The sequence below is a fragment of the Puntigrus tetrazona genome, unplaced genomic scaffold (genome assembly GCF_018831695.1).
Source record: "Puntigrus tetrazona isolate hp1 unplaced genomic scaffold, ASM1883169v1 S000001111, whole genome shotgun sequence".
Lineage (NCBI taxonomy): Eukaryota > Metazoa > Chordata > Actinopteri > Cypriniformes > Cyprinidae > Puntigrus > Puntigrus tetrazona.
This window is the reverse complement of record NW_025048699.1, coordinates 2,147,900-2,171,940: the sequence shown is the minus strand read 5'-3', so window position 1 is coordinate 2,171,940 and position 24,041 is coordinate 2,147,900. Positions and strand designations below refer to the sequence as shown.

Sequence of the window (24,041 nt, the reverse complement as noted above, 5' to 3'; positions counted from 1 at the left end):
TAAAGATGCACTTGGTGGCGTAGACCATAAAGCACACGACAACATGTTTTAACCATAGACTGATCAAAAAAAAAAAACCTGAAGTCACCCGTAGGTTTCTGAAGGCCGTTTTTGAAATTCAAAGTGGGCGGGGCCGGCGGTCGCCATCTTGGAATCGCGTCACTCCCGGAAAATCGAAAATGGGCAAACACGCGGGAACTCGCTGATATAATCACTTTTTTTTCTGCTGTAAAGTTGGACGTTTTAACGTCTGGGGAGTCTTTCTGACCGACTACTTTTTTATATATCGATGAATTTCAGTTTTAGCCACCTCCGTGCCGTGAGTTTGGCAATAAGAAGGAAATATTTGGAAAAAAATAAAGCAACAAGTGCCTCGTGAATACAATATATAATATTTATTGGGCGTGTATAAACCGCATCTACTATTAAATTTATTGCAAATAAATTGCAGCTATTTTTACATAGTGTAAAAAGAGCCTATTGTTATTTTCTACTAGGTGTCAACAGCATCCTGATAATAAAGTTCTAAATAGAATATATTTATTTTTTAACATCCGGGCTCTGGTTAGTTTGCTCATCAGCATCTTCCAACTACTTCTCATCCTCTCTCTCCTCATGACTCCGTCTGAAGAGCATTTAAATAGATGGCACGCGCCTCAATAAAGATGCCTCCCTCTCTGTAAAAACATATACGATATAGCTGCTGCAAATTATTGTTATTATCATCATTACTGCTGTTTTAAATGTCAGATAATGATACCGTAATCAATAAAAAAGCATGCTGATGTTTGTTTTTAGTCTAAACGGAATGGTTTTATTGGTCAAGCTCGGAAAGCCCGCCAATGCGCCTGTCGAAAAAGAAAAAGTTGAGAGGGAGGCGTCTTTATTAAGACATGTGCCATTTATTCAAAGCGAGCCATAAGGAGAGTGAGGGTGAAGAAGTAGGCTAGTTATGAAAGATGATGATGATGATGATGATGATGATGATGATGATGATGAGCGAGACTTCTTTATCAGCTTACACCTAAAATCTATTTAGTATACTATTAGCATAAACGCCTTTTATTTATATTTTAATGTGGAAAAAGGGCTACCAGTGACACTATGTCAGCGCTTTTAACCTCCTAGGCTAATTTGGGCCACAAGGTAGACTATAACAAATTTTTCATAGCCATTAGTATGTAATTAGGATTCAATATCCAAATTGAATTAATTAATTTCATGCTGATAATGTACCTCAGTATAGATATGCGTCTTTAGGAATTAAATCCTTCCCTATTGTATTATTATTATGTTATAAGCCACACATATATTTAGCCACACGTAAAATTTATTATGGATGCGAATTATAAGTCATTTCATTGCGCAGTATATACATGATTGTAGTATTATCTCGTCGGTCTGGAAGACAGATAGTGATGGCGCGCTCTTGACGTTGTATTTGGCTGAGCCCTGATTTCTCATCTATGAGGTCATAATGCCAAGAGCCCAAGAGCCAATCAGAGAGCGAGTTAATGTCAACCACCGCAACATCTCCAAACGAGAAGAAAACTGTAGTGTAGAGATCATGATTCGATTCGATAAAACCTTAATAATAACATTCAATAATAAGCCATTAGTAGACGTCATAATGCAGGTTCCAAACGTTCCAAAATAAATATGAAAATAGAGATTCTGCGGAATTTTCAACTAATTTGAATATAAAACAGGCCTATCTAACATAGTATATGCACATGTATCATATATATATATATATATATATATATATATATATATATATATATATATATATATATATATATATATATATATAGTGTTACCTATTTATCAATCAACAAATAAATAAAGTTGTATTTTCCCCACAGAATTCCCAAGAACAACAAAAGGTGCGAGGTGTCAATAATGACATATTGAAAATGATTTTATTCGTTAATTTACATTCAATCGTTATAAACATGTTCAGGAAACAAAACAGCCGTTAAGAAGATCAAACATTTAAGAAATTTATATTGGTATAAGCACATACATGAACTTAGAACATATCACAAACTGACCGAATGGGAACAAGTTAAGAATGCTTTATCTACACAAAACATCCTATATAACAGCATATAACAAAGTCATACTTTTCTTTTAAATGACATTTCCCCGTTGTGGTGTTGTTGGTCGGCACATGCAGTCAAGTTTCTTAATTCTTTTTGAGATATTTTCCTTCCTTCCACCGATTCATAAAGCAGTCCTCAAATTTGAACGATTTCTTCCATAATAATAATAATAATAATAATAATAATAATAATAATAATAATAATAATAATAATAACAACGATGACGATGAAGATAGTAATATTAAATAAAAACGAGTGCACCGTCTCTCTCCTTGTTTCTCAAATGCAAATGACACGGTTGTTTTCTGTCCAGCTTGTTGACGTTTTTTGAATAAATAAATAAATAGGACATGATCGATCAATAAATAAATAAATAAATAAATACACTTCGGGTTTTTTTTTTCAGCCTATGGTGCTGTAGGTGTTATTTCCGTCAGGTGCGCACGGTTCATGTTTACTACGGGACAGTCGCAGGCCTATCCTTAGACTTCCTTGTGCGTCACTGGGGCCAGAAGCGATGGCTGGAGGAGAAACACGTCAAAGTATTAGGTGAAACTCATGGACACTGTGTGCTCGAGCGCTTTGCGGCGCAGGGACGCGATGCTCGTCCCTCTCCAGACGTCAGTGTCCGGGGAGCTACACAGCTGAGGCGAGCCGGTCACGTTGGTGGGGCCAGAGAGCGACGCGGGCACCATGCCGGGGAAGGTGGGTTGGTAGAGGTGGGACTGGAGGCCGGAGCCGTTGGAGGACATGTTGGACAGGCTCATGGAGTTGGGCGGCGGTCCGGCGCCCAGGCTGCACTGGGATAGAGACTGTGCCATGGCTTGTTGTCGGCCTAGGGCGGGCGGTAACTGCAGCTGGGAGACTCCCGGCATCCCGGCCGCAGCCCAGCGGGTGTCATTAGCGTGAAAAGAGCACAGGCTGTCGCCCATGGCCGCCGCCGCCGCCGCCGCGGAGGGGAACTGCGGTAGGCCGTGGTGAGTGGGCAGCAAAGTGCCGGGGGCGCGAAACACGTTGGTGGTCTTCTTGCGCTTCTTCCATTTGGCGCGTCGGTTCTGAAACCAGACCTGCGAGCAGAGGGAGCGAAAAGAGCTGTCAGAAAGGATTGCGTTGCGCTAGAGAAGCCAAAGGTTGCGTTTAGTCGCCCAACACTGCTCAGTGAGAGACTTAGCGCGACTATATCTATTTGTGTGCAGATAATAAATCTTAAAGTCGATGTAAAGTTTTTGATTTTTAAGAGTCGGTCAGTGTTTTTGTTTCTACAACGAACTGTTCTGAGGATGCTAAAGACAAACAGATGCACACAAAAAATACAAGTGAACAAAAATATATTGCACAAAGATAGAAGAAGATATAGCGTGAACCCAGAGCATTAGAAATTATTTTTGATGCATTGGTTGTTTGTTTGTTTGCATGCCGTTGGTGACATTAAAATAATATAAAAACACTGGGAAATATAGTGGTAACATTTCATTTGAAAGAGTTTCATTTAAGTAAAAAATGCTATTTAGAATCACTGATCTAAACACACCGGGGTTTTACAAAGAAGATACTATTTTAGTTTTTCTATTTAAAAATGCCATGTTTAATTTAATGCAATTGCCGTTTCTTTGTAACTAATTGTGAAATGTACTAAACTTTTTTTATTGCGCAAACAAAATATGGGTTAAATTAGCTAGACGTAGCTAGCACGCTGGCCATTTTTATTTTAATTTTTCTTTGTTTTCATTTCGCTTCTCCCCTTGACAAACGTTTCGTCACAAAAAGTCGCCATTAATGCTGCCTTAAATTATACGGAATCATAATATTTAGACTCTCCATTATCGCGTGCTCGATTTTACAACGCCGGGGCGTAAAAAGGCCCACCGCGGGCCGTAAAAGGCGCGCGCGGTGTTTATTTCCCGGGGTCCTTCAGGTTTATAGAGATCTCAGGCGCGCGCTCACGATGATTAACGAGCAGATTTTGACCCAACGAAAAGGGGAGAAGAAAAAAAACGCGGAGGGGTTCGTATTAGATCCCCGAATCCCGCTCCGCGCAGTCAGCCGTGAAATCCGGCCTCAAATGCATTACACTTCAGAGGATAAAAGAAAATGCAATTTCTCATACCATTAAAAAAAAGACAGAGCGCCATCCGCTCGCTCGCCATTAAGACGCGCGCGCCTGACAGACCTATTTCACGAGAGCGCGAAGCATTCGCGCAACCTTTCAGGAGATCACCGCGCGGTCAGCATGCCACTCTTTTCATTTTTTATTTTATGAATAAAACGTTTGGGGCAGGGTCCCCGGGCTTGCTAATTATGATGGTTATTATTTTACGCAGAATGGTCTTAGCTTAATAAGCCTGTTACGTTATAAATAATTCTGAAATTGGTTAATAATAATGGTCTTGGTTTTATTGCACTATCAACTCGGAAAGCTATACATATATAATGAGGCTCTATAGATCACGGAGAACGCGCCGGAATGCGCGCTTGTCTCGCGGGTTCATTTACCGCTGCGTTCACCAATCACAGCCGCAGAACGAGCCATAATCTTATAAAAGCGATTAAGATATCGGTCTGCTCCGGTGGCTGAGATAACAATAATGATACTGTAAAGGGAAGATGACCCGAACAATAAAATAATCACGAGAAGCGCGCCGAATTTTAATTGGGCTCACTTCCGAGAGCCAAGGAGATTGCTAGAGAAGCATAAAGTGAATAAAACCCAAATAGGCCTGTAGTAACAGCTATAATGATATATTATTATGATACTAAAACAAAATAAATACAACCTGTATGAGGGTGGTGTTTAAAGCTTTATATGGAGGCGATGAACGATTTGAGAGTCTACGATTGGGATTATTTTTAACTAAACAAAATTTTAAAAGTATATAAATACGCTACTAATAATAATAAAAAAAAAAATAAACAGGACATGCTTTTTTTTCATTTAACACACCATGGATGTTTACACGTAATATTAAAACGGATTGAACAGTTTTGTAGAATTGTTATTTCTTCTTTTTTTTAATCGATATAGCTCGTTCAGATTTGTTTTACTACTTTTAAAAGCGTTTTCATAATCGGTTTTATTTTTATGCAGTTATGTTTGTGCTCACGCACTATCGACGAACTTTACATCTCGGCAAATCATGCGAGCAAACGGAACGCAAATTATCATTCATAAAAATAGGCTTTTTTTATTATTATTATTATTCAGTTATAACGCATTTTCATTTTATCTCTTAGACTATGTATTGTCAGGCAAGAAAACATTAATTTTCGAAAAACCTTTGGAACAAATATCTAGCTAAATGATGCATCTAAACATCCCTTTAAAATGCCACGCGCTCCGAATAATAACAACACGTACCGACCCACCTTTTTAATTTCATAAATATCATAATTGCGATAAAGCTTAATGTTTTAAATGTAGATATCCCGTGTGTATCGCGCAGGTTTAATACAGCGTCAACGTCGCGAACGAAAGAGTCCTCCTCACCTGCACGCGTGATTCCGTCAGGCCGATCCGGAGCGCGAGCTCCTCGCGCATGAAGATGTCCGGATAGTGGGTTTTGGCGAAGCTGCGTTCCAGCTCGTTAAGCTGAGCCGGAGTAAAGCGAGTCCGGTGCCGTTTCTGTTTCTGACTCTGCTGGCTGCTGGACTGGGTGGGGTTCTGTTGCTGCTGCTGTTGCTTCTCCTGGTCCTTACTGTTCACCGCTACACCCGGCGGGTTGGATCCGGCACTGTTGATATCGTCTCCGGGGAGGAGGGTGGCTCCTTCCACCGCATCGGAGACCGGGGCGAGCTCTCCGGGGTGGCCCGGGTCAGTTCCGCCGCCGCCCAGCCTGCATTTCAATGCCTCCCTGTGACCCAGAAGCTCAGCCGCGGCGTCCTTCATCCCTGAAGCAGAGAAAACAGGTCGAAACTGAGTGAGCTCATAATCAACACCGAGCATCGCTGAAAAAGAGAGAAGCGTTAGTGCGCAAAAATCCACATTTCCAGACAGTCACAGCAAGCACTGGTCTCATGCAAAAACTAGCATTCGCTTATTAGTCATTACAGCCATAAAGTGCAAATAACTGAAAAACTAGCCCACAACAATGACATCTTTTAAAATACCTAATTCCATTTGATTCCCCTCAATATCTCGGAAAACGACTAAATCAAATTACTGCGTAATATAATAATAATGATTACTTTCCCAATGAATTAGCTCGCTTAAATCGAATTAAGATAAAATAAGAGACAAATTGTCAATTTTCTCTGCTTGATTTAGATGAGAAGAGTCCTCCAGCTTACAGTAGAGTTGCAGACCGGAGTTTGGCGTTGATAACTCACCGAGGCGAGCATCCAGCAGGTCGGCGTGCGAAAGCATCGCGCACCGCTCCAGGGCGAAATGCTTTTCCAAAAAAATCTCTATGACTTTAAACTATTTAAAAAATATATATGGCCTAAATGAAAGCAAATTCGGTTTGTGGTTAAAAAGGAGGTTCCTTGCATTATAATGTCCTTTAGAGGAACTGGGAGGCGCTTAATAGTTGAATGAACCCATGAGCTCCTTCAAATGAGAGCCAATCAGCGTTGAAGCCTGGAGGTGTCAGATGCGCGAAGCCTCTCTTGCTGCCCTCCCAAGTTCATTTCTCCTCGTTTTTGATCCCGACTCCCAAATTATAACCTTTAAAACGACCTCTTTCAGAAAGCTCTTTCGAGAAACTCCCTCAGAATTGGTTTAATTGAGCGTGATGCCAGAAACGTTGATGGGGGGCCCCTGATTATTTGAGGAGAAACAGCGAATTAAAGTATTGTTACATAAACGTGTCATCCTTATCAAAGCCATATGGTTTAGTAATGGCTTCCCGAAGTTTATGACCGGACCGAGCGATTAAACCGCGCTCTCTCTTTATACGATACGAACTCGTTGGATTCGCGCGGGTTTTACGCGCGTCCATTAGATCACCAAAAAAATAAAAAATCGCCAGCGGGTTTCGCGGTTTAATTGCAAAATCTCCCCGAGATTTTCCACCATTGTCACTTAATCGTTAGTGATAATTTCGCGTTTCCTCGTGGAGAGAAAAAAAAAAGGCCAGCCTTCGTGTCGTGCCATGTCCAACTCTCGCCTTTTGGAGACGAAGTGAACCTCTTCTAATGTTTCTAGTAGCCCGGGGCAGCCAACAACAAAGTTTAGATTAGCCATATATCTCAAACCAGGGTAATTTTCAACATCATTAGGCTTTTATGTAATTAGTGCCAAATCTATAAGCTTTTTATTACGATTATTAGCGAGATCAGTATAAATTAGGGCTGATTTAGTAGTGTTTAGGCCCGACTGTCACGGCGGGAGGAACTCGGAGTAAATGATATGTGAGCAAATTAGGTGCATAATTCGGTGGAAAGTCAGAGTCAGAAATGGGCTTCCAGGGCTGATGCGCGCAGACACAGGGAAACCCCCACCAAAGCAAGGGGGAGCGCGAGGACTTTCGCACCAAAATAGATACATTTAGACTTTAAACACTCTACACTGACAAATCGTATTCGTTGCATTGATTTTTCATCCAATTGCCCCAAATTAACTCGATTTATTTCATGCAAAGAACACTCGAGCGCCAGTGCAACCCGTCTAACCACCAATAAACGAACCCGCATTTACACCAATTAACAATAGCTCTGGTCGCACGCGCAGCCGATGAAAAATATCAGGCAACCAGCGCAAACAGACTCCAAGCAGATGTCAGTGGGACGGTTTAAAGAACTCCTTTATTTGCGAGAGTGAATGGCGTCTTTTCAGCGCGCACAAAGGACGCGTCCGAGCGAGAAACTTTTTTTTTTCCACTTTTTTTTTTTTTTTTTTTTTTTTTTTTGACAAGCCACCAATCTGCCGGTAAGAACAAGAGCGCTCGCTTCCAGACGCCGGGTCAGACGCGACTCTCGACTCGCCGGGGAAATGTATATGCCTCGCCGAAAATGAGGAAAGGAAGAGAGCGCGGATTCAATTTGGAAACAATTGTTCTCGCGCCGCGTTTTGATATCCGAAATGTCAGAGAAGGCGAACGAGGCACCGGGCGCGTAATGGAAGATCTCGGGTTTGTGTTCATCTCACACTTTGCTTTTGGCCGGGAAATAGACGGAGGCTTTTTTTTTTGAATGGGGATGCTTTACGCCGAGGACGTAAATAGAAACCAAACGCGGTTGTGTTGTTTTACTTCGCCAGAGTTGTAATAATTTTATCCCACGCGCTTAAAAATAAAGGCTCTTCGGTTGTTCCGTTCGAAAAGCTCTTTGGAGAGAGTCTAGACTTTTTCCGTTTACAGACTACAAAATAAAAGTTCGAAGGTTCTAAGCGGAAGCTTTATTGCAGTAATCATTATTATTTTTAAAACGCGCTCGATTGGACATCATTCGCGTGCGCGAGCTGACGCTTTCACCTGCGCTCTCAAGTTCGTATTTTTTCCGCGCATCGCCGCAAGAAAATCAACCGCGTTACCGCGACAATAACGATCATGCGAAATCATTGCGGTGTTTGTTCTGAAACAGTTGCCGCGTGATTGATAGCCCGCTTCATTTTACGACGTTTCAATAGCTCGATCCTTTTATAGCCGCACAAACAGAAGTGAATCACTCTTCTGGAGGCGCGCGGTCATATTTAACGGACTAAAAGCGCGACAGACGCCTAACGACGCTTTCAGGGGACACATGAACGAAGGGTCGCAAAATATCAACAGATATAGCCTGCAAGCTGTGACCCTCAATTAAAATTCTTACACAGCCCCACTGCACGCTTTTGCCTTTATTCGGATTTTTTATTTTTTTTGCGCCTCGGATCAAGCGTTTTTCCTCTAATAAATAAGTTTTAGATTGTCGCACACAAACGGAGCAAGGGCTGAAAACCGGCCGGCTGGAAATACATTGGCTCGCTCTAATGCAATTCATTCCGTCTGTTTACCTCGTACAAAATGTACAGATTGAATTTCTGTTCACCAATACCAGGCCTGCAGCCGGCAAGGGGATTTCAAGCTTTATTTGTGAAACGCGAAGCGAAGCAAAACATTTTATTAAATGCGTTTGAGGGGGATACACAACTGTTTCCTGACCTCAACAGTAATGAAAAAGGAAAAAAAAAAAATCTCCAGGTCCTTTGAGCTGCAGCGAAAGGTGGCGATCACGGCTAAAGTTCAGGAATCAACGCTATAAAACCAAATATAGGAAAAGCAGCAGCACCGCTGCGATTCAACAATTAACGTGTGATATTGCAAATAAGAATAATAGCTATTAAATATTTACACAGCATGCACACAAAACTACTACTAATAATACTAAAATAGTGTAAATATGATATTTAACCCACTAATATTTAACGTAACTCTATCAGGCCAACAGACAATATCAGGGAATTTTTCACAAATAATTGCAATTTTTTTTAATGCACTAAAATGATAAAATCTAAATAAGAGGCAAAAACAAAAGTTAAAACAAACATGCTTTCCCTGAACTATGCGCCAGCCTCGTAATATTTAACAGTTAAACAGTATATTTTATTTTACTTTAATATAAATAGTATATAACGTCTTGGATAATTCGTGTTAATTCGAAGTTAAAAACACACATTAACCTCGTTTTAAAGGTTGTAATATTTTTATAACAGCACATAATATATTAATACTAATAATAATAATATTAATGTAGTATATTTACTCATTTTCTAAGATGAGGGTATTTTATAAGGCCTTTGCGCGCAGGGATTAGAGAAGTTATGCATCAGTGATACTGTGTGTGTCACAAGAGAGAGAGAGAGAGAGAGAGAGAGAGAGAGAGAGAGAGAGAGAGAGAGAGAGAGAGAGAGAGAGAAGGATGGTAATTTGGAAGGTGATTCAGAAGCAAAGCTGAGTTGCATCTCTCTCTCCCACCAGATAGCGATAACAAGCTCGCATCAATCTTACACTGCATATAAATAAAAATAGACAAACAAACAAACTCGCGCCCTGCAAGTTAATGCGGCGCATCTGAGTGGAAAGTAGACATTTTCACGCGCTCTGGAGATGAGGAGTGACTTTTAATAAAATCACAAGAAAAACAAATGTAATTCTGAACGCGGTCTGGAGCTGAGAGGATTCCGCTCCCTCACTCCTCATTGTGGAGGGATTTTCAGCGAGGCTTTTGTTTGACTGTCACCGTCTCATGGCCTTCGTGTCCACATCACATCTGTCCCGAACGCAGGACACATTTCCAAACATTTTTCCTTCTCCACACCAACACTTTAGTCACGTGTCAATGCACTAATTATAAATACAGACTAATAATCAGTAAAACCTCAACCAACTGCGCAAAAGCGTAATAAAATATATATATATATATATATATATATATATATATATATATATATATATATATATATATATATATATATATATAATGATTTAGATTATTATAGACATATGATGACCTATATACTATTGCTCTTCTAAATTATTTCTGATTATTATAAAACATCCATATTAAACTAAGACAATAAAACCAACCCCTAAAACCTTGTATTTCGCACTGATGATGCATGAAAAAAAGTTTTGTGCGCACTAATACTTCACTACTTCATTTAAGGGACGGATAATAGTACATTTTAGTAAGACTTATCAGATTATATAAATGTGGCATAATCGCATTATTAGTTTATTGCATTATTGTTAAGGAGGGTGTCCCAAAATAATAAGGATAATAAAACAAACAATTATATATATATATATATATATATATATATATATATATATATATATATATATATATATATATGTGTGTGTGTGTGTGTGTGTGTGTGTGTGTGTGTGTGTGTGTGTATGTATGTATATATATATATATATATATGTGTGTGTGTGTGTGTGTATGTTTTTTGTTTGTTATTTTTCTCCCATTGGCTCCAGTTTCTTTCTCACAATTCGAACAATACAAATAATATATCAAATATAGGCTATAAACAATATTATTATTAATTTAGGAAAAATATTTGAAAAATGTGCAAAATATTTGTCCACAAAACGCTTCACTCCACGCGTAACATTTTCAGCTATTGTTACTCATAATGCCACACAAATGCACACACGTTTTGTTGGTTCACCGACTCCTCTCGTTCTACCCCAAACAAACCTCTCCGCATTCCCCGACTTCCATTAAAACCAGTTATTAGCGCTCTGAAGCGTCGCTGTCCTCACGGGGGTCCGCGCGCCGGACAGACCCCGCTCCGCGTCTACAGGCGTGCCGCACGACGCCCTTTCCCCGCGCGCGCGTGGTCCGCGGCGGAATGCGATTCACGGGGCGTCTATATTCACTCAATTAGAGAATTCTAAAGAGAAAATCGATCGTCCATCTGCAGAAATGCCAGTTTAACAAATTAGATTCTTGTTTCGCGCAGGTGATGCGGTGACAGTCGGGGGGATTAAAGGTAATAAGTTGTTGTGTTTTAGCTGGAGGGGGAGGAGGAAGAGGAGGGGTGATGAAGAACCCCCCCTCCTCCTCATCATCCATCAGGTGCTCGGTTCCTCCGGTAGCGCGAGCAGACTCAGGTAGCGCGCGCCCGCCGCCGCATCTCATGCTCCAATTAGAGGCGCTGCCCTCCGAACGGACTCGATTAGACCGTGATTTATCCGAAAGAAATATAATTATGGCTCCAAATAAAATAATCAGCATTGAAGAGCGATTTCCTTAACGAGATGGAGCGGTTGGGTGTCACGGAGTGGCGGCGCCTCATTAGCGCTATAATGAGGCTTCGGGGTGAAACCGATAATTATCGAAATCTGTAGAATGAAGACCAAGCCAAATGGAACCAGAATTCATCTGCTCCTTCGGCTTTCAAAAAAAAAAAAAAAAAAAAAAAAAAACCCCGAAACACATTTCAAAACACACCGAATTAGGCGGAAACGCGCGCGTGGGACGAACCCGACAGAAATCCGTTCAATTATTTGCGTCGGTGAGGAAACACCCCATTGAAAAGGACAACGTTAAAACAACAGCTAATCACAACCGTGCAACAAACTGGGGAATGCCTAGAGAAACAGACACTTGCCTTATACGCGGCAAAAAAAGATATAGATTTTAAAATATATTAAAATGTATATATTAGGCCCCGCAGATCAAAAATGGTGCCTCGAGTATCTTTTCATTTTTATGCACATACAAAATGCTTACATGTGCGTTTTTCTGTTTTTTAGGTTGTATATACACACACAGTATACATTTAAGAAAATATTCTATATTAAATATATTAGGTTATTATATAAATATTTTCATCAGAAGTAACCTCAGTTATTACTGGGTCCCAAGATGGTTTTTAGTGGAAAAATCATTTAATAATCTCAGGTGGCCCATCGCACAATAGCTACGATAAGATGTTGTTTCACTAAAATTAACCAAAGTGTCTAAATATTTCTTTTTTAGCAGTATAACTATTGTTTTGCTGACACAAAATTATCTTGAAAACCGATTATGCCATTTCTTTTTTAAAAACACACCACTAGGTTTGATTACCTGGTGTATTATTGTTTGCAGCTGCTGCCGAATGCAACAAAGCTCACTTATGTTTTAGTATTATGGCCACTTTAAACAGAACAGTACATAACCAGACAGACAACTGAAGAGCTCTGTAAAAACCTCAACTATGTGATATCAAATGCATTGAAGAAGCAGTAAGCTGTTGCAAAGGAAATTTCACCATTTACCATGACGGTCTGGGAAAAGCTTGATGCAATCAAAAAAATAGGCCCTCCATTACCTAATATTCATAGCTAATATAAAATGACAGACGTTCACGGCCTACAAAACACACCCTGAATTCAAATGACGCAATTATGCTGAAATTGCAGAATCTGCATTTGTTACTCAAGCAAACAGGTCAGAGCAGAGGAACCGCGGGCGAACCCGCACGTGCTTGCACAAGAGAATCTGGCCAGCGGAGGTCAGTGTCCTTTCAGGAGAGCTGGAAATATATTCTCATCATATATTAGCTTTTCACGCTATACCTGTCTCCCTCTGCACGCAGGAAAGCAAAGCCTGTCCAAGTGACTGACACCCAGGTTCAAACTCGGCATTAATTACTGCAGTCCTACGAGAAGGGAAACATATGGCATCTTACATCAAAACATAAAGGCTACCGTTTTACGTATTAATACGGCTTTGTGTAGTCACACATACCTGCAGCAGGAATAAATGTCGAACGCTTACAAGAAATCAAAGATGTGTCAATTTTCTCCTTTCCAGCAGGCAACGCTCTAATCTAAAAAAGTAACGTACTATAATGGACTAAGGATGCAGGGCTGGAGAAAAACAACAGTGTTATGCGCACGAAGCAAACAGAAGAGTTTGAAATCGTAAAAAGAAACTTTATTTCATGATTGTGTAAATTTGATCACGGAAGGCTAGGAAGAAAAAAAAGTGTCATTAAATTATGAATCAATACAAAAACCTTTGAAATGCAAACATAAGCAATCGTAAACGGCGCATTGCATCTGAAACGCTGAACAAGTCAGAACAAATGGAATGGACACTTGGGATGTCAGTGTGTACGTTAGCGTCTGTGGGTGTTTATTCGTTTGTGTCCATCATCCTTCCAGCTTGACTGAATCTAAAACAGTCCTGGCCTCCTTGTATTCTTCTGTTTCAGCCAGTTCCTCTTCCGTTTCCTGAAAATAAAAACAGTTTGAAGTCATTGCCTGAACCCGAACTTTTGGTAATTGAAAACAACTATGAAAAATTAACAAATAAAACCTTAAAACCCTAGTAAATTACAATAAATTCAAAGCATTAGTTAAAGAATTAAACAAACTGATCATAACTACTGTAGTGCTTATTACATGTTTCTTATCTAAAATACTGGTTTATTTTAGGATCACGTTTTTTTGATAATTATGAATATAATTCGATTAAACCTAACCTGCATCATGCTAAATATTTAAACTTATATACACGACCACCTTAATTTAAAGCTGAAGTCTGTGGGAGTGGGAGCTTTCCATCCAGTTGGAGTTAGTAAATCAGATCACAGTAACACAATGAAAGACTAACCACATCACCAAAAACAGCTAATCCACTCAGTGAACCTGTCAGATAATCACACACACACACACACACACACACACTCACACACACACCTCAGACGAACAAACACACTCACACGTAACACAGTGTGAAAATGTAATGGAGGCAGTGAGAGGAGTAGGTCATATCAATGCTAATCGATCGACGACGGTTTCTATGGAGGCCATTGCCGTGACAACATTACTAATGAACTGAAATGAGTGCAGCACAGGACTGAGTGTGTGTGAAGCCTCAGTGAGCCGCTGCGGCTGTCGCTAAGTTTTACTCTGACACAAAACAGCAGAGGATTTAGAAACGCTCTCATCGAAACCATTCAACAAACAGGAGTGATCGCAGCTATGTTGGCTACTAATTAATGTGGCCGCTGTAATTGCCTACTTCCTCTATACATTACCAAACAGGAAGAGACATCTTTCTCTACACATAATCCTGCCATGCCAAGGTGAACGGTGCTTAACATTCATCCAGAAACCTGTTGTTCTACTGTACAATATACAGACTATACGAACTCACATTCTGGTTATCTAAGATGAAAATTAGTTGTTGTTTTTTTTCGTCAGAACAGATTTGGAGAAAAGTAGTATAATATTACTTGGATGGATGCTCTTAAGCGAATAGGTGCCATCAGAGACAGCTGATAAAAACATTTCGACAATCCGGACCACTCCAGTCCATCAATTCACATAATGTGAAGCAAAATGCTGTAGATGTTTCTTAAAAACACACCATTACTGATTATTAAGCTCAAACTCATAACTGAAAAATATAAAAATAAAAAAAAATAATCTTGTCCGAATCAAAGGAGAAATTTGCACAGATCAAGCAACGTTTTACAAGTGGAAAGAGTTCTAGACAAAAATGTTGGGAGGGTTTTGATGTGAGAGGACAACACGGGTTGGACTTTTCCCCTGAAAGAAGCCTTATTATGGACTCGTATTTCAGAGAGATGAGGTGGCTTTAAATTTAAATGTCTTTTAATACAAACATGCAGTTTTTACTTCATGGGACATCGACTGATGGACCGGAACGGTGTGGACTATTTAAATATTGTTGGTTCTGATGGCACCCATTCATTGCAGGGGACTCACTGGTGAGCAAGTGATATAGTTTCTACAAATATGCTCTGATCAAGAAACAAAGTCCTCTACATCTTAGACGGCCTGAGGGTGAGAACATTAAGGAAATTAAATTTTTTTGGGTCTCTGTTTCTTTAACAGTGCCACTGAGTTCAAACCTCTCAGGTGGCTCATCAGAAACAGTGTGCTTCATATTCTCACCAACAGTTGTTGCAGGTCAGCGTGAGCCATGGCTAAACGACGATGGCAGTCAGGGATCATCATTCTTGACTCTTGCAACACCTCCATCTGTTAAAAACAAGTTTGTGAGATTTTACTGGCCCTGTACTATTAAAAAACATCATCAAGAAAAACCCAGAACTTCCCTCTTATTCCCACAGAGCATTTTTTTAGGTCTGAAAAGAGACTAGAAAAATCTAAACCAATCAATATCTAACATGTACAACTCTCATCAGGTATGAAGATGACTAAATACTGACTCCAGATAGAAGGTGAAGAGGAGAATTAAGCGAGAGAACATGGGCCACTACTCCTTGAGAACCTCTAAATTAGCAGCATGTGTTGTTAATTACAAAACTCCTCTAAAGTTACATAACGTCATTAATTTTGCATCAGCGCATTAAAACTCATTAAAACTCGCCCCGATTTCACCCACAGCGCTGCCATACCGAATCAGCTCTGTCTCTTTCACCGTTACCAAAGCAAGTCCTTTTACACAGAGCAACCAAGTGGTACTGACAGGGTAGTGTTCAGATATTAACACTGATGACTTACTCTCTTTACAGTCTGAGAACGCTTTGCATTCCAGGATTAACTCTTGCAAACTGCTAAAGGTGGCTAATATTGACTTTAGCGTTACTGTTCACCTGGATGGTATCTTTTTGGTAACTGTATCAATGTTATGTTGTTTTAAGTGGAATATTTACCATTATGGGTTTATATAAAGGTTTATATTCGTTTTAAGTTGATGCTGACCAAAACAACTGTATCATTTATACGATGCACAATGAACTATATTGTCTGTCACAGACATGCATATACATTAATTAAAAATAAAGAAATAGGCCCCTGAATGGAGTTGCCTACCACTGCGTTTTTCATCAGTTCTGGACCCCTAACATAGTACTTCTATGGTCCTTTAAATGAGTGAGTCTTATCAGGTTTCTCAACAGGGCAGGTGTTGTTTCAGGTAGTTTATTCTTCTTACCTGTTTCTTGATTAAATACTCGTCTCCTGCCTCTGCCTTGAGACGCTCAATCTTCTCTTCCTGCTGCTTTGCCTCCTTTATGTACAACACCTCCTCTTTGGCCAAACTGAGAGAGAGAGAAACAAGAATGAGAACAGATGGTGAGAGGTGAGTTTTACTCAGAAAAATTCAATACTTATTTGCCCGCCCGATGCTGTCAAGAATTTACCACCACGAAGTCAAACTACTAGCTAACTTGCAGACAAATAAACCACTTTTAAGTGCCTAAAATCAGAGAACCAACTTCAAATGTCTTGACATTTCGTATCGCTAACCTTTTTTTTTACGCAATCAAAAACAATGCCAGCACGGTTGATGTATACATAATACGATATAAAAATGGCAACTATGATAGTGACTATGTTGTGCAAAATAAATACAGTACCATTTAACAGTTTCACATTTATATTTATTATATTTGAACTTTTTTATTACTCACGGATGCACTGAATTGATCAGTAAAGCCACATATAATGTTTATATTTCAAATAAGTGCTGTTCTTTTGAATTTTCGATACATCCTGGGGAAAAATGCACCACTGTTTCTACACAAATATTCAGCAGCATAGCTCTTTTCAACACTCAAAAATGTTTAAGAATAAATTACACTCTGCAGAAACTGCAATACTTTAACAAAATAAATATTAAAACACACAAAGACAAAACAAATGCGTTAATAAAAAACCCCAAAAAACCCACCTAGACATTCTACTGTATCTTAGTGTAAACACGCCCTTCTCTGTAAACACACACTAGCCTTTTTCCTTCTTAAAGATTTCTACTGTCAATCTCGGAAAAGCTGCATGCTTGTTAGCCATGGCACTAAACTGCATCAGCTACTTCCTGATCGCTACGCTAATCTGTCTTTTAACTGCATCTGTCTCCGTCTCCCACGCACACACTCACAAAGACACTGTACTGCCCCTACTAGGATTAATTGATCATCAATTTAGTCCCTAATTTGGACCAAGTCAGGTGGCAAATGGGCCACTTTTGCTTGATTGTTAGTGAAAACGCAGAGCGAGTACATTGATAAATTTTGATTATTTATCAATTATGGCCAAATGAACTAAACGCACTGAATAAATTCGCGGCCTGATTGCCGTAATGGAGTTTGAAAATATCACTATTGATAATGATTCTAGCTAATAGCCGCTTTCCGTCTGCGGCCTGCTCGCTTGTCGGGACGACATGGCGTTGAGGAATTCATTTTTCATAAAATCAGCCGTGTATGTGCGTGTGTGTGTGTGTGTGTGAGATAAGACTAGGGGAGAGAGAGAGCAGGAGACACTTCTCCATTAATCAAACATACTGCCAGCCCAGGCCGCGTGCCGTAAGATTCGTCTCCGCCTGCGACAATATGTCATATTTTACGTCAATTACGCTGGTTTTAACAGGCTTCAATCAAGACACCCTGGTGCAGCTCTCAACATATGCTCAAGGTAAGGCTTTCTCTGAGATGCGAGCAAAAAAAAGGAGAGGGGGTGCAAGCGGCGAGGAAGCCAGAGGGGTGGAAAGATCGGGGTGTAGCATAATTCTAATAAAAGTGAGGGACAGGCTAATGAAAAAGTGTCATGCTGATGTTAATTTCTTGTTTCTGCAGGGTGATGCGGGAGCTGCTTATAGCAGGGGCGGAGCTGGGCAGCTGTAAATGGGGCTGCCAGGGCTGCTTCCTTCAGCTTAATGGAAAAAGCATCTCTCTGGAAAATAGAGAAAAGAATTAGACCCGACACACACATTCTCTCCCCTCTAATACTGTATTTTTGAGGCGGCGGGCCGGCTGCGAGACCCGGTGACAAAAGCAAATTACGTCTGTCATTTTATTAAGTGCATCCGCTGAGCTAGGCCAGAAAACACTGACTGGAATACATCACCAAAAAGAAGAAGAAAAGAATAGGGTAGAAAGGAGACGGTGGGTGGATGGAGAAGAACTGGCAGGTGGTTCTTTTAGATCAAATCCATCCGGTTGTCAAAGCCAAGGAAATTCGGTAAAATAGCTCATTTCTAAATGCTACATTTCTAACTGATTAAATGCTTCCGACTGAGCGGAGAACACTACTGAGTTGGCATGAGATCTTGACCACTTCGTAGAGGATTTCAGGAAGCCCCTGGAGGCGTTTGGAGACGTGGAGTTCAGGGATGTAGCAGTATGAGAGGAGCTTGACCTGAAAGTGTAATTAACTGACATTACAAGCACCCACATGGATTGCAGCACCAGGTCTACCAGCATGTCGACGCGTCACCTCAGGATAGCTCTTCACGGCCCTGCGTCACCAAACAGTGTGAGAGGAGGAGTCATAGGTGGAAAGAATGACCACTTAATAATATGTGATTTAAAAGTGCCCAGCAGCACAACAGTGTGGTCGGAAATAGAAAAACTTACCAGCAGTGCCAGAATCTCTGGCATAACCGGGATAAAAACGCCAATAAAGTACCATACATTTACGGTAGAAAAACAATTGCTGTGGTTGTCAGACATTCACCTTAAAATACTTCATTTATAACCAGGCTGTTTTGGTCACCACTGACTTCCAAACACTATGAAAGTCAACGGCCAACCAAAACAGCCGGGTTACAAACTATTTCCAATATATGGTCCTTTTGTGTACAGCAGAACAAAGAAATTCATACAGATTTGGAATTACTTGAGGGCTGGTAAATTATGACAGAATTTGAAGCATCAAAATCTTCATTATACCTAAAAAAAATACTGATAACCACCATAATCGATCTAGTTTACTACTTGTAAAAACCACATGAACGTTGTATAATAATAATAATAATAATATAATAATATCCTAATGTACATTACAGGACAAAAATAAGAAAACAAGTGATCTAAATAAAATATAATCATGTGTGTTTTGCCAAAGCAGACACCCGTTTACTTTCTTTTTTTGTCATTTTGTGGTTTTTATTTGGCAAAATTCATAATTCTTGACACATATGAGGTTCCATTGTTTACAATAATATTATCTTACAGTTAACAAACATTTTAACAAAAAATAAAAACATTCATCAATCTGTTGATAATCGGCCATTTCAAGATTTTAAACGATTGATTATCTCAGCTCCTGAAACCATCTGACAACATTGTTAATGGATAATGCATGTTAACATTTGTCAAAAGTTGGTAGTGCTGGATATTATATTCCCCACATTCACAATATCCAAAAAGAATCTCTGGATAATATTGAATTTTTTTTTTTAATCCGATACTGACAGTATCAGCCATCATGTTTTCCTCATATTAGCATTGGCTTTCATTGCAGTAATAAAAAAAATAAAAATTAAAAAAACAGGCAAGATTTAAACAAAAATGATCACCCATTGGGCTGAGACCAGGTGAATATATAAAGCGAATCTATTTCAAACATACAAACGGACTTAAAATGAGTAAACCATGTGACCATCAAGCAGCCCACACCTCAAAGACCTGACAAATGAAGAAATGCAATTCAGCAATACAGCGTTCAAAGGTGGACAAAATCAATTATCTGACCTGGAGCCGAGAAGGGCCAGTCTGAGTGAACCGCAGAGGCCTGTGCTCACATGGGGAGAGAAATCTGAGACAAATCTATAGAACCTAAAGACCCAGCTGAAAGAAAACAAAGCAACTCGCACCGCTCTAATCGATAGCGAGGCTGGACCATCCACATGGACAGCAAAAACAGATGGGAAATCCAGAAGAAACACGTCTGAGAGACACGAACGATGTGTCTGCCGTGGCTGGGCCTGACAGCGGGACTGTTCCATCATAAAATCATCAATCGACACCAGCGGTGCCCACGCAATAAGCAGATTCAGCATAAATGAATTCAGACACCAAGACGTGATTGGTCCCTCATGTGAACATCAGCTGAGTTTGACAGGCCGAGCGTTCGGTTCTTATCGCTGCGCGGCTCATTACGATGTTGTCTCCTGTGTTGGCATGGTGTGCGAGTTGTTTCCTAACCCTCTCTCTTTCTCAATCCCACTGAGAATCATTCCCACACTTCCATTACCAGCCCTATCAAACAGGCCCATCTCAATCAGGCCCTCATCTGGTCAATCAATGCAAACAGCAGTCAGGTGGGGATTGAGAAGAGAAAAGGAGGGGTGAGGAGAGAAGAGGATGAGGCAAGATCAGAGACACTCGCAGAACACAAATGACCAACTTTAAGACCAGTCTAACATTCGTTAGACGCTTCTGAAGCAGTGGCGTTCAATCCTGCTCCTCGGGACCCACCGCTCTGCACATTTTGCACGTCTCTCCCTTATCTGACACACTCATTTGAGTTCATGGAGCTCTTTCCTAATGAGCTGCTTCAGGTGTGTAAATCAGGGAGACACGCAAAATGTGCAGAGCAGTCGGTCCACAGGAACAAGTTAAAAAAAAAACACTGTTCCAGGTCTTACTGGGGACTGTCGGTTATACAGGCCAAAAATAATCAATGTCAGAGCGATCATGTGTAGCTCACAGGTCACATCTGATGCTACAAAGCATGTACTTTCATGCAAAAATTAAATGCACGCATGTTTGTGTATACTTCCTAATTTTCTATTTAAGTATTCTATATCTCTTCTCTAACCTTAAACCACTAGGTTTTAAGCACTGTTCAGAAAGTGTTTAATAATTTAAAATAATAAAACATACTATCAATGCTTATTTTATATTTTAATAAGCACAGCTAAAAATAGCACGTTTTATTTTTAGATAAATATATGGGTTACGCTGAATGACAATGGAATATCATTCCACCCATATTTAGACATTTTATTTCACAAAAAGGACATGGTTTACTTGCATATAACGTGCTTTCTAATGTATTTATTTATTATTTGATGCCAACAGCAAAACGTCTATAATTTGACATTTATACAAACATAAAATGCATTATTTTGCATATTTTCTGTAACACACATACATACATAACTCAATGAGCAATTCCGTCTTCTAACCGACTCAGAAATCATATTACGTCATTCTTGAGTATGTTTAATTATAGACCAGACAAACACACCTACTGCCTGATAAGTAGTACAAAAATATCTAGTGCACGTGACATTAACAGAGTCTCAAATTCTTCATTCAACCCCTCATTTCGACTTATTTGCCAATTATATTGGACTCATGCACTAATCACATCAAACTAATTTCAATCAAGACATAACACCTATGACCTGCACCACGCGAGCTTTCCCTGGGCTGTAAGTGACCGGGGTGTTCAGCATCTGGACAGCATCTGTCAGAGCACCGGGCTGTATTTACAGCTTCCCCCCAATGAGAACACTCATCCGCGGCGGATGCCCGTAGAGGGGCGCGGTGAATCCGCGGCCTTACCCTGCTCACATTAACACACTTCAGAAATGAGATTACTCAGCCTTCTTACCGTTTAACCACACCGGTCTTGATTTTTATTTGCCGTATTCTTGGATCCGCCATTGTTCGTGTTGTTTGAAATAGCGCGAATGACGGATAAAGCGGGTGAATGTGTTTACAATAAGAGAAGAGCGCAGCCGAGATTAGCCTGTTAGCACAGACGCACCGACGCAGCAGAAAATGTGCGCGTGCGCAGACGAAGCAGTGCGCGTGACGGTTCAAAGATCAACTCAGATGCAAATGTATTTGTTTCTTTGTTGTTGTTTTTTCCTCCTACATTTCGTAATGTCATTTACACAGGCTGTTTACATAAAGGTCGACAAAATACTTGGGAAAATGCACTAACAGAAACAAAAGTATCGTTTTTTTAAGTATGAATCCATCATGTAAATGCACACGTATACATGGTAATACATAAATAGGTAGAAAGGTATTATGTCTTTCTTCTTTTACTGCTGATTATCAATTAGTAAGATATTTCTACAATCTTATAGCCTATGCAAAACATCAATAAACGTATTTATATTAAACATTAAAAAGATCTATTAGTAAACAGACCTTTTAATTACTACATAAATTACATTACTGGCATTTTTAATGCACTTTTAAACGGTTTTATGTAAGGATAATACACAGAAAACAATTTTCAATGATAGTAATAGTATTACTAAATATTATTACAACAATTATTTATTAAATTATTACCATTCATGTTAATACCGCTGTTAATATTTTAGATATCGTTACACATATTTCACACCTGTAATTTTTTTTTACCAAGTGTACAGATAAGTCCTTGTTTTTTTTTTTTTTTTTTTTTTTTGTTGTTGTTGTAAATGCTCCAGTCCAGTTGTTCTGGTCAGTGCTGTCTGTCGACTGCTCTTGTGTTGGGCTCTGTGTGATCTACTCCTCACAGCCACAGGAAGCAGAGTGGACATCATAGACACCTCGATTGCCGGAGGTAATGCTTTAGACTGGAGCAGGTAAAGTGAGATATGTCACGCGTGTCAGGAGTTGTCAAACTGTAGACATCGCGCGGGGAATGATGAATGTCATCACCGCCGGAGCCCACGCGCGCGTAACCCAGAAAGAGCGCGCGCCGAGCGGCACTGTCCGGCGGAGATTGAGACTCGCGTGATTCATGATCACGTCGCCAAATCGACTCATTTACGGTTATTGATCGTAAAAAGGGTTGCCAACGGGACAAAACGCCTTCGCGCTGGTCTGCGGTCCGTTAGAAACAAGAACAACAGCATTGCCATAAAAAAAACCCATAAATAAATAAAAACGTATCTGTGTGTATGTACATTAGTGTTCATGTAAATATATTACGACTGTAGGAGATTACGCATTTTAGACCTCAAACGTTAATTTCAATGCGTAATTAAGCTTCCCTGTGAATGTACAAGTCTTCCGATTGATTAGCAGCTAAGCTACAGCTAGGAGAATAACAAACTAGTAAACGCCAAAAGCGCTGGAGACCAGAATCTTAATGATTACGATAATAAATTAAAATAACATCCCAACAAATACAAATGGGTATACGCCAAAAGCTCGCGCTACTGATTCGCAAAAATGGACTTTGGCGTAACTTATGTATTACACGCACGTGTTTGGCGTGCATATGATATATCATATACCACACACTCTAATCCTACCACAACATAGCATATACTTTTTTGTGTATCAATACCACCAGTTTTCGTTTTTATTTGGCGACTTTAATGACATCAGGGAGTCTATTCAAATAACCAAATGTAGATGAAAGAATCAATGCTATTTAAAAAAAAAAAACCTTACATTTAATTATATAGCGTTTTACGGAATACATATTTTTTTTTTTTTAAAGCTGCTTTACGGTAATTAGCAGCAAAGCGTTATCTGTTGTAAAACTGAATTAGATATGAAACAACTTAAATTTCAGCTGTAAGGCAGCTCTACAGAAAACAACAGCGGCATGTAATGTGGATGTTATGCAAATAAGACGTTTATGCACTCTGTCTGTACTGTGTGTAAATAATATGGTGATATAATTGTAAAATGTGATTCATGCAGTAACATTTCAATTAGTTTATTCCAAGTCAAAAATGCTATTTATTTAAGGTCAAAGGTCAGGCAGACAGAGCTCCTTAAGACAAAAGCGCACATTGTCACATTTTAGTACAGATTTAGTCTAGATAGCAGATAATATC

General features: G+C 39.7%; 2 protein-coding genes across 3 annotated transcripts; both read right to left on the bottom strand.

Annotated features, from left to right (window-relative positions):
* Nucleotides 1-1,896: 1,896 nt before the first annotated feature.
* On the bottom strand, nt 1,897-6,628 carry otpa (orthopedia homeobox a). 2 transcript variants are annotated; one of them, XM_043234425.1, is made up of 3 exons: nt 6,390-6,628; nt 5,590-5,990; nt 1,897-3,172 (listed from the first exon to the last, which is right to left on the bottom strand). In XM_043234425.1, the coding sequence occupies exons 1-3, from the start codon at nt 6,463-6,465 to the stop codon at nt 2,651-2,653; spliced, it is 999 nt and encodes a 332-aa protein (XP_043090360.1). In that variant the 5' UTR covers nt 6,466-6,628; the 3' UTR covers nt 1,897-2,650. The 2 variants fall into 2 exon arrangements, with proteins under 2 accessions (XP_043090360.1, XP_043090361.1); XM_043234426.1 differs by having other exon boundaries at nt 6,429-6,624.
* A 6,801-nt stretch (nt 6,629-13,429) lies between these two features.
* On the bottom strand, nt 13,430-22,045 carry tbca (tubulin cofactor a). Its single transcript, XM_043234427.1, has 4 exons — nt 21,860-22,045; nt 16,449-16,554; nt 15,443-15,529; nt 13,430-13,750 (listed from the first exon to the last, which is right to left on the bottom strand). The coding sequence occupies exons 1-4, from the start codon at nt 21,910-21,912 to the stop codon at nt 13,670-13,672; spliced, it is 327 nt and encodes a 108-aa protein (XP_043090362.1). The 5' UTR covers nt 21,913-22,045; the 3' UTR covers nt 13,430-13,669.
* Nucleotides 22,046-24,041: the final 1,996 nt, after the last annotated feature.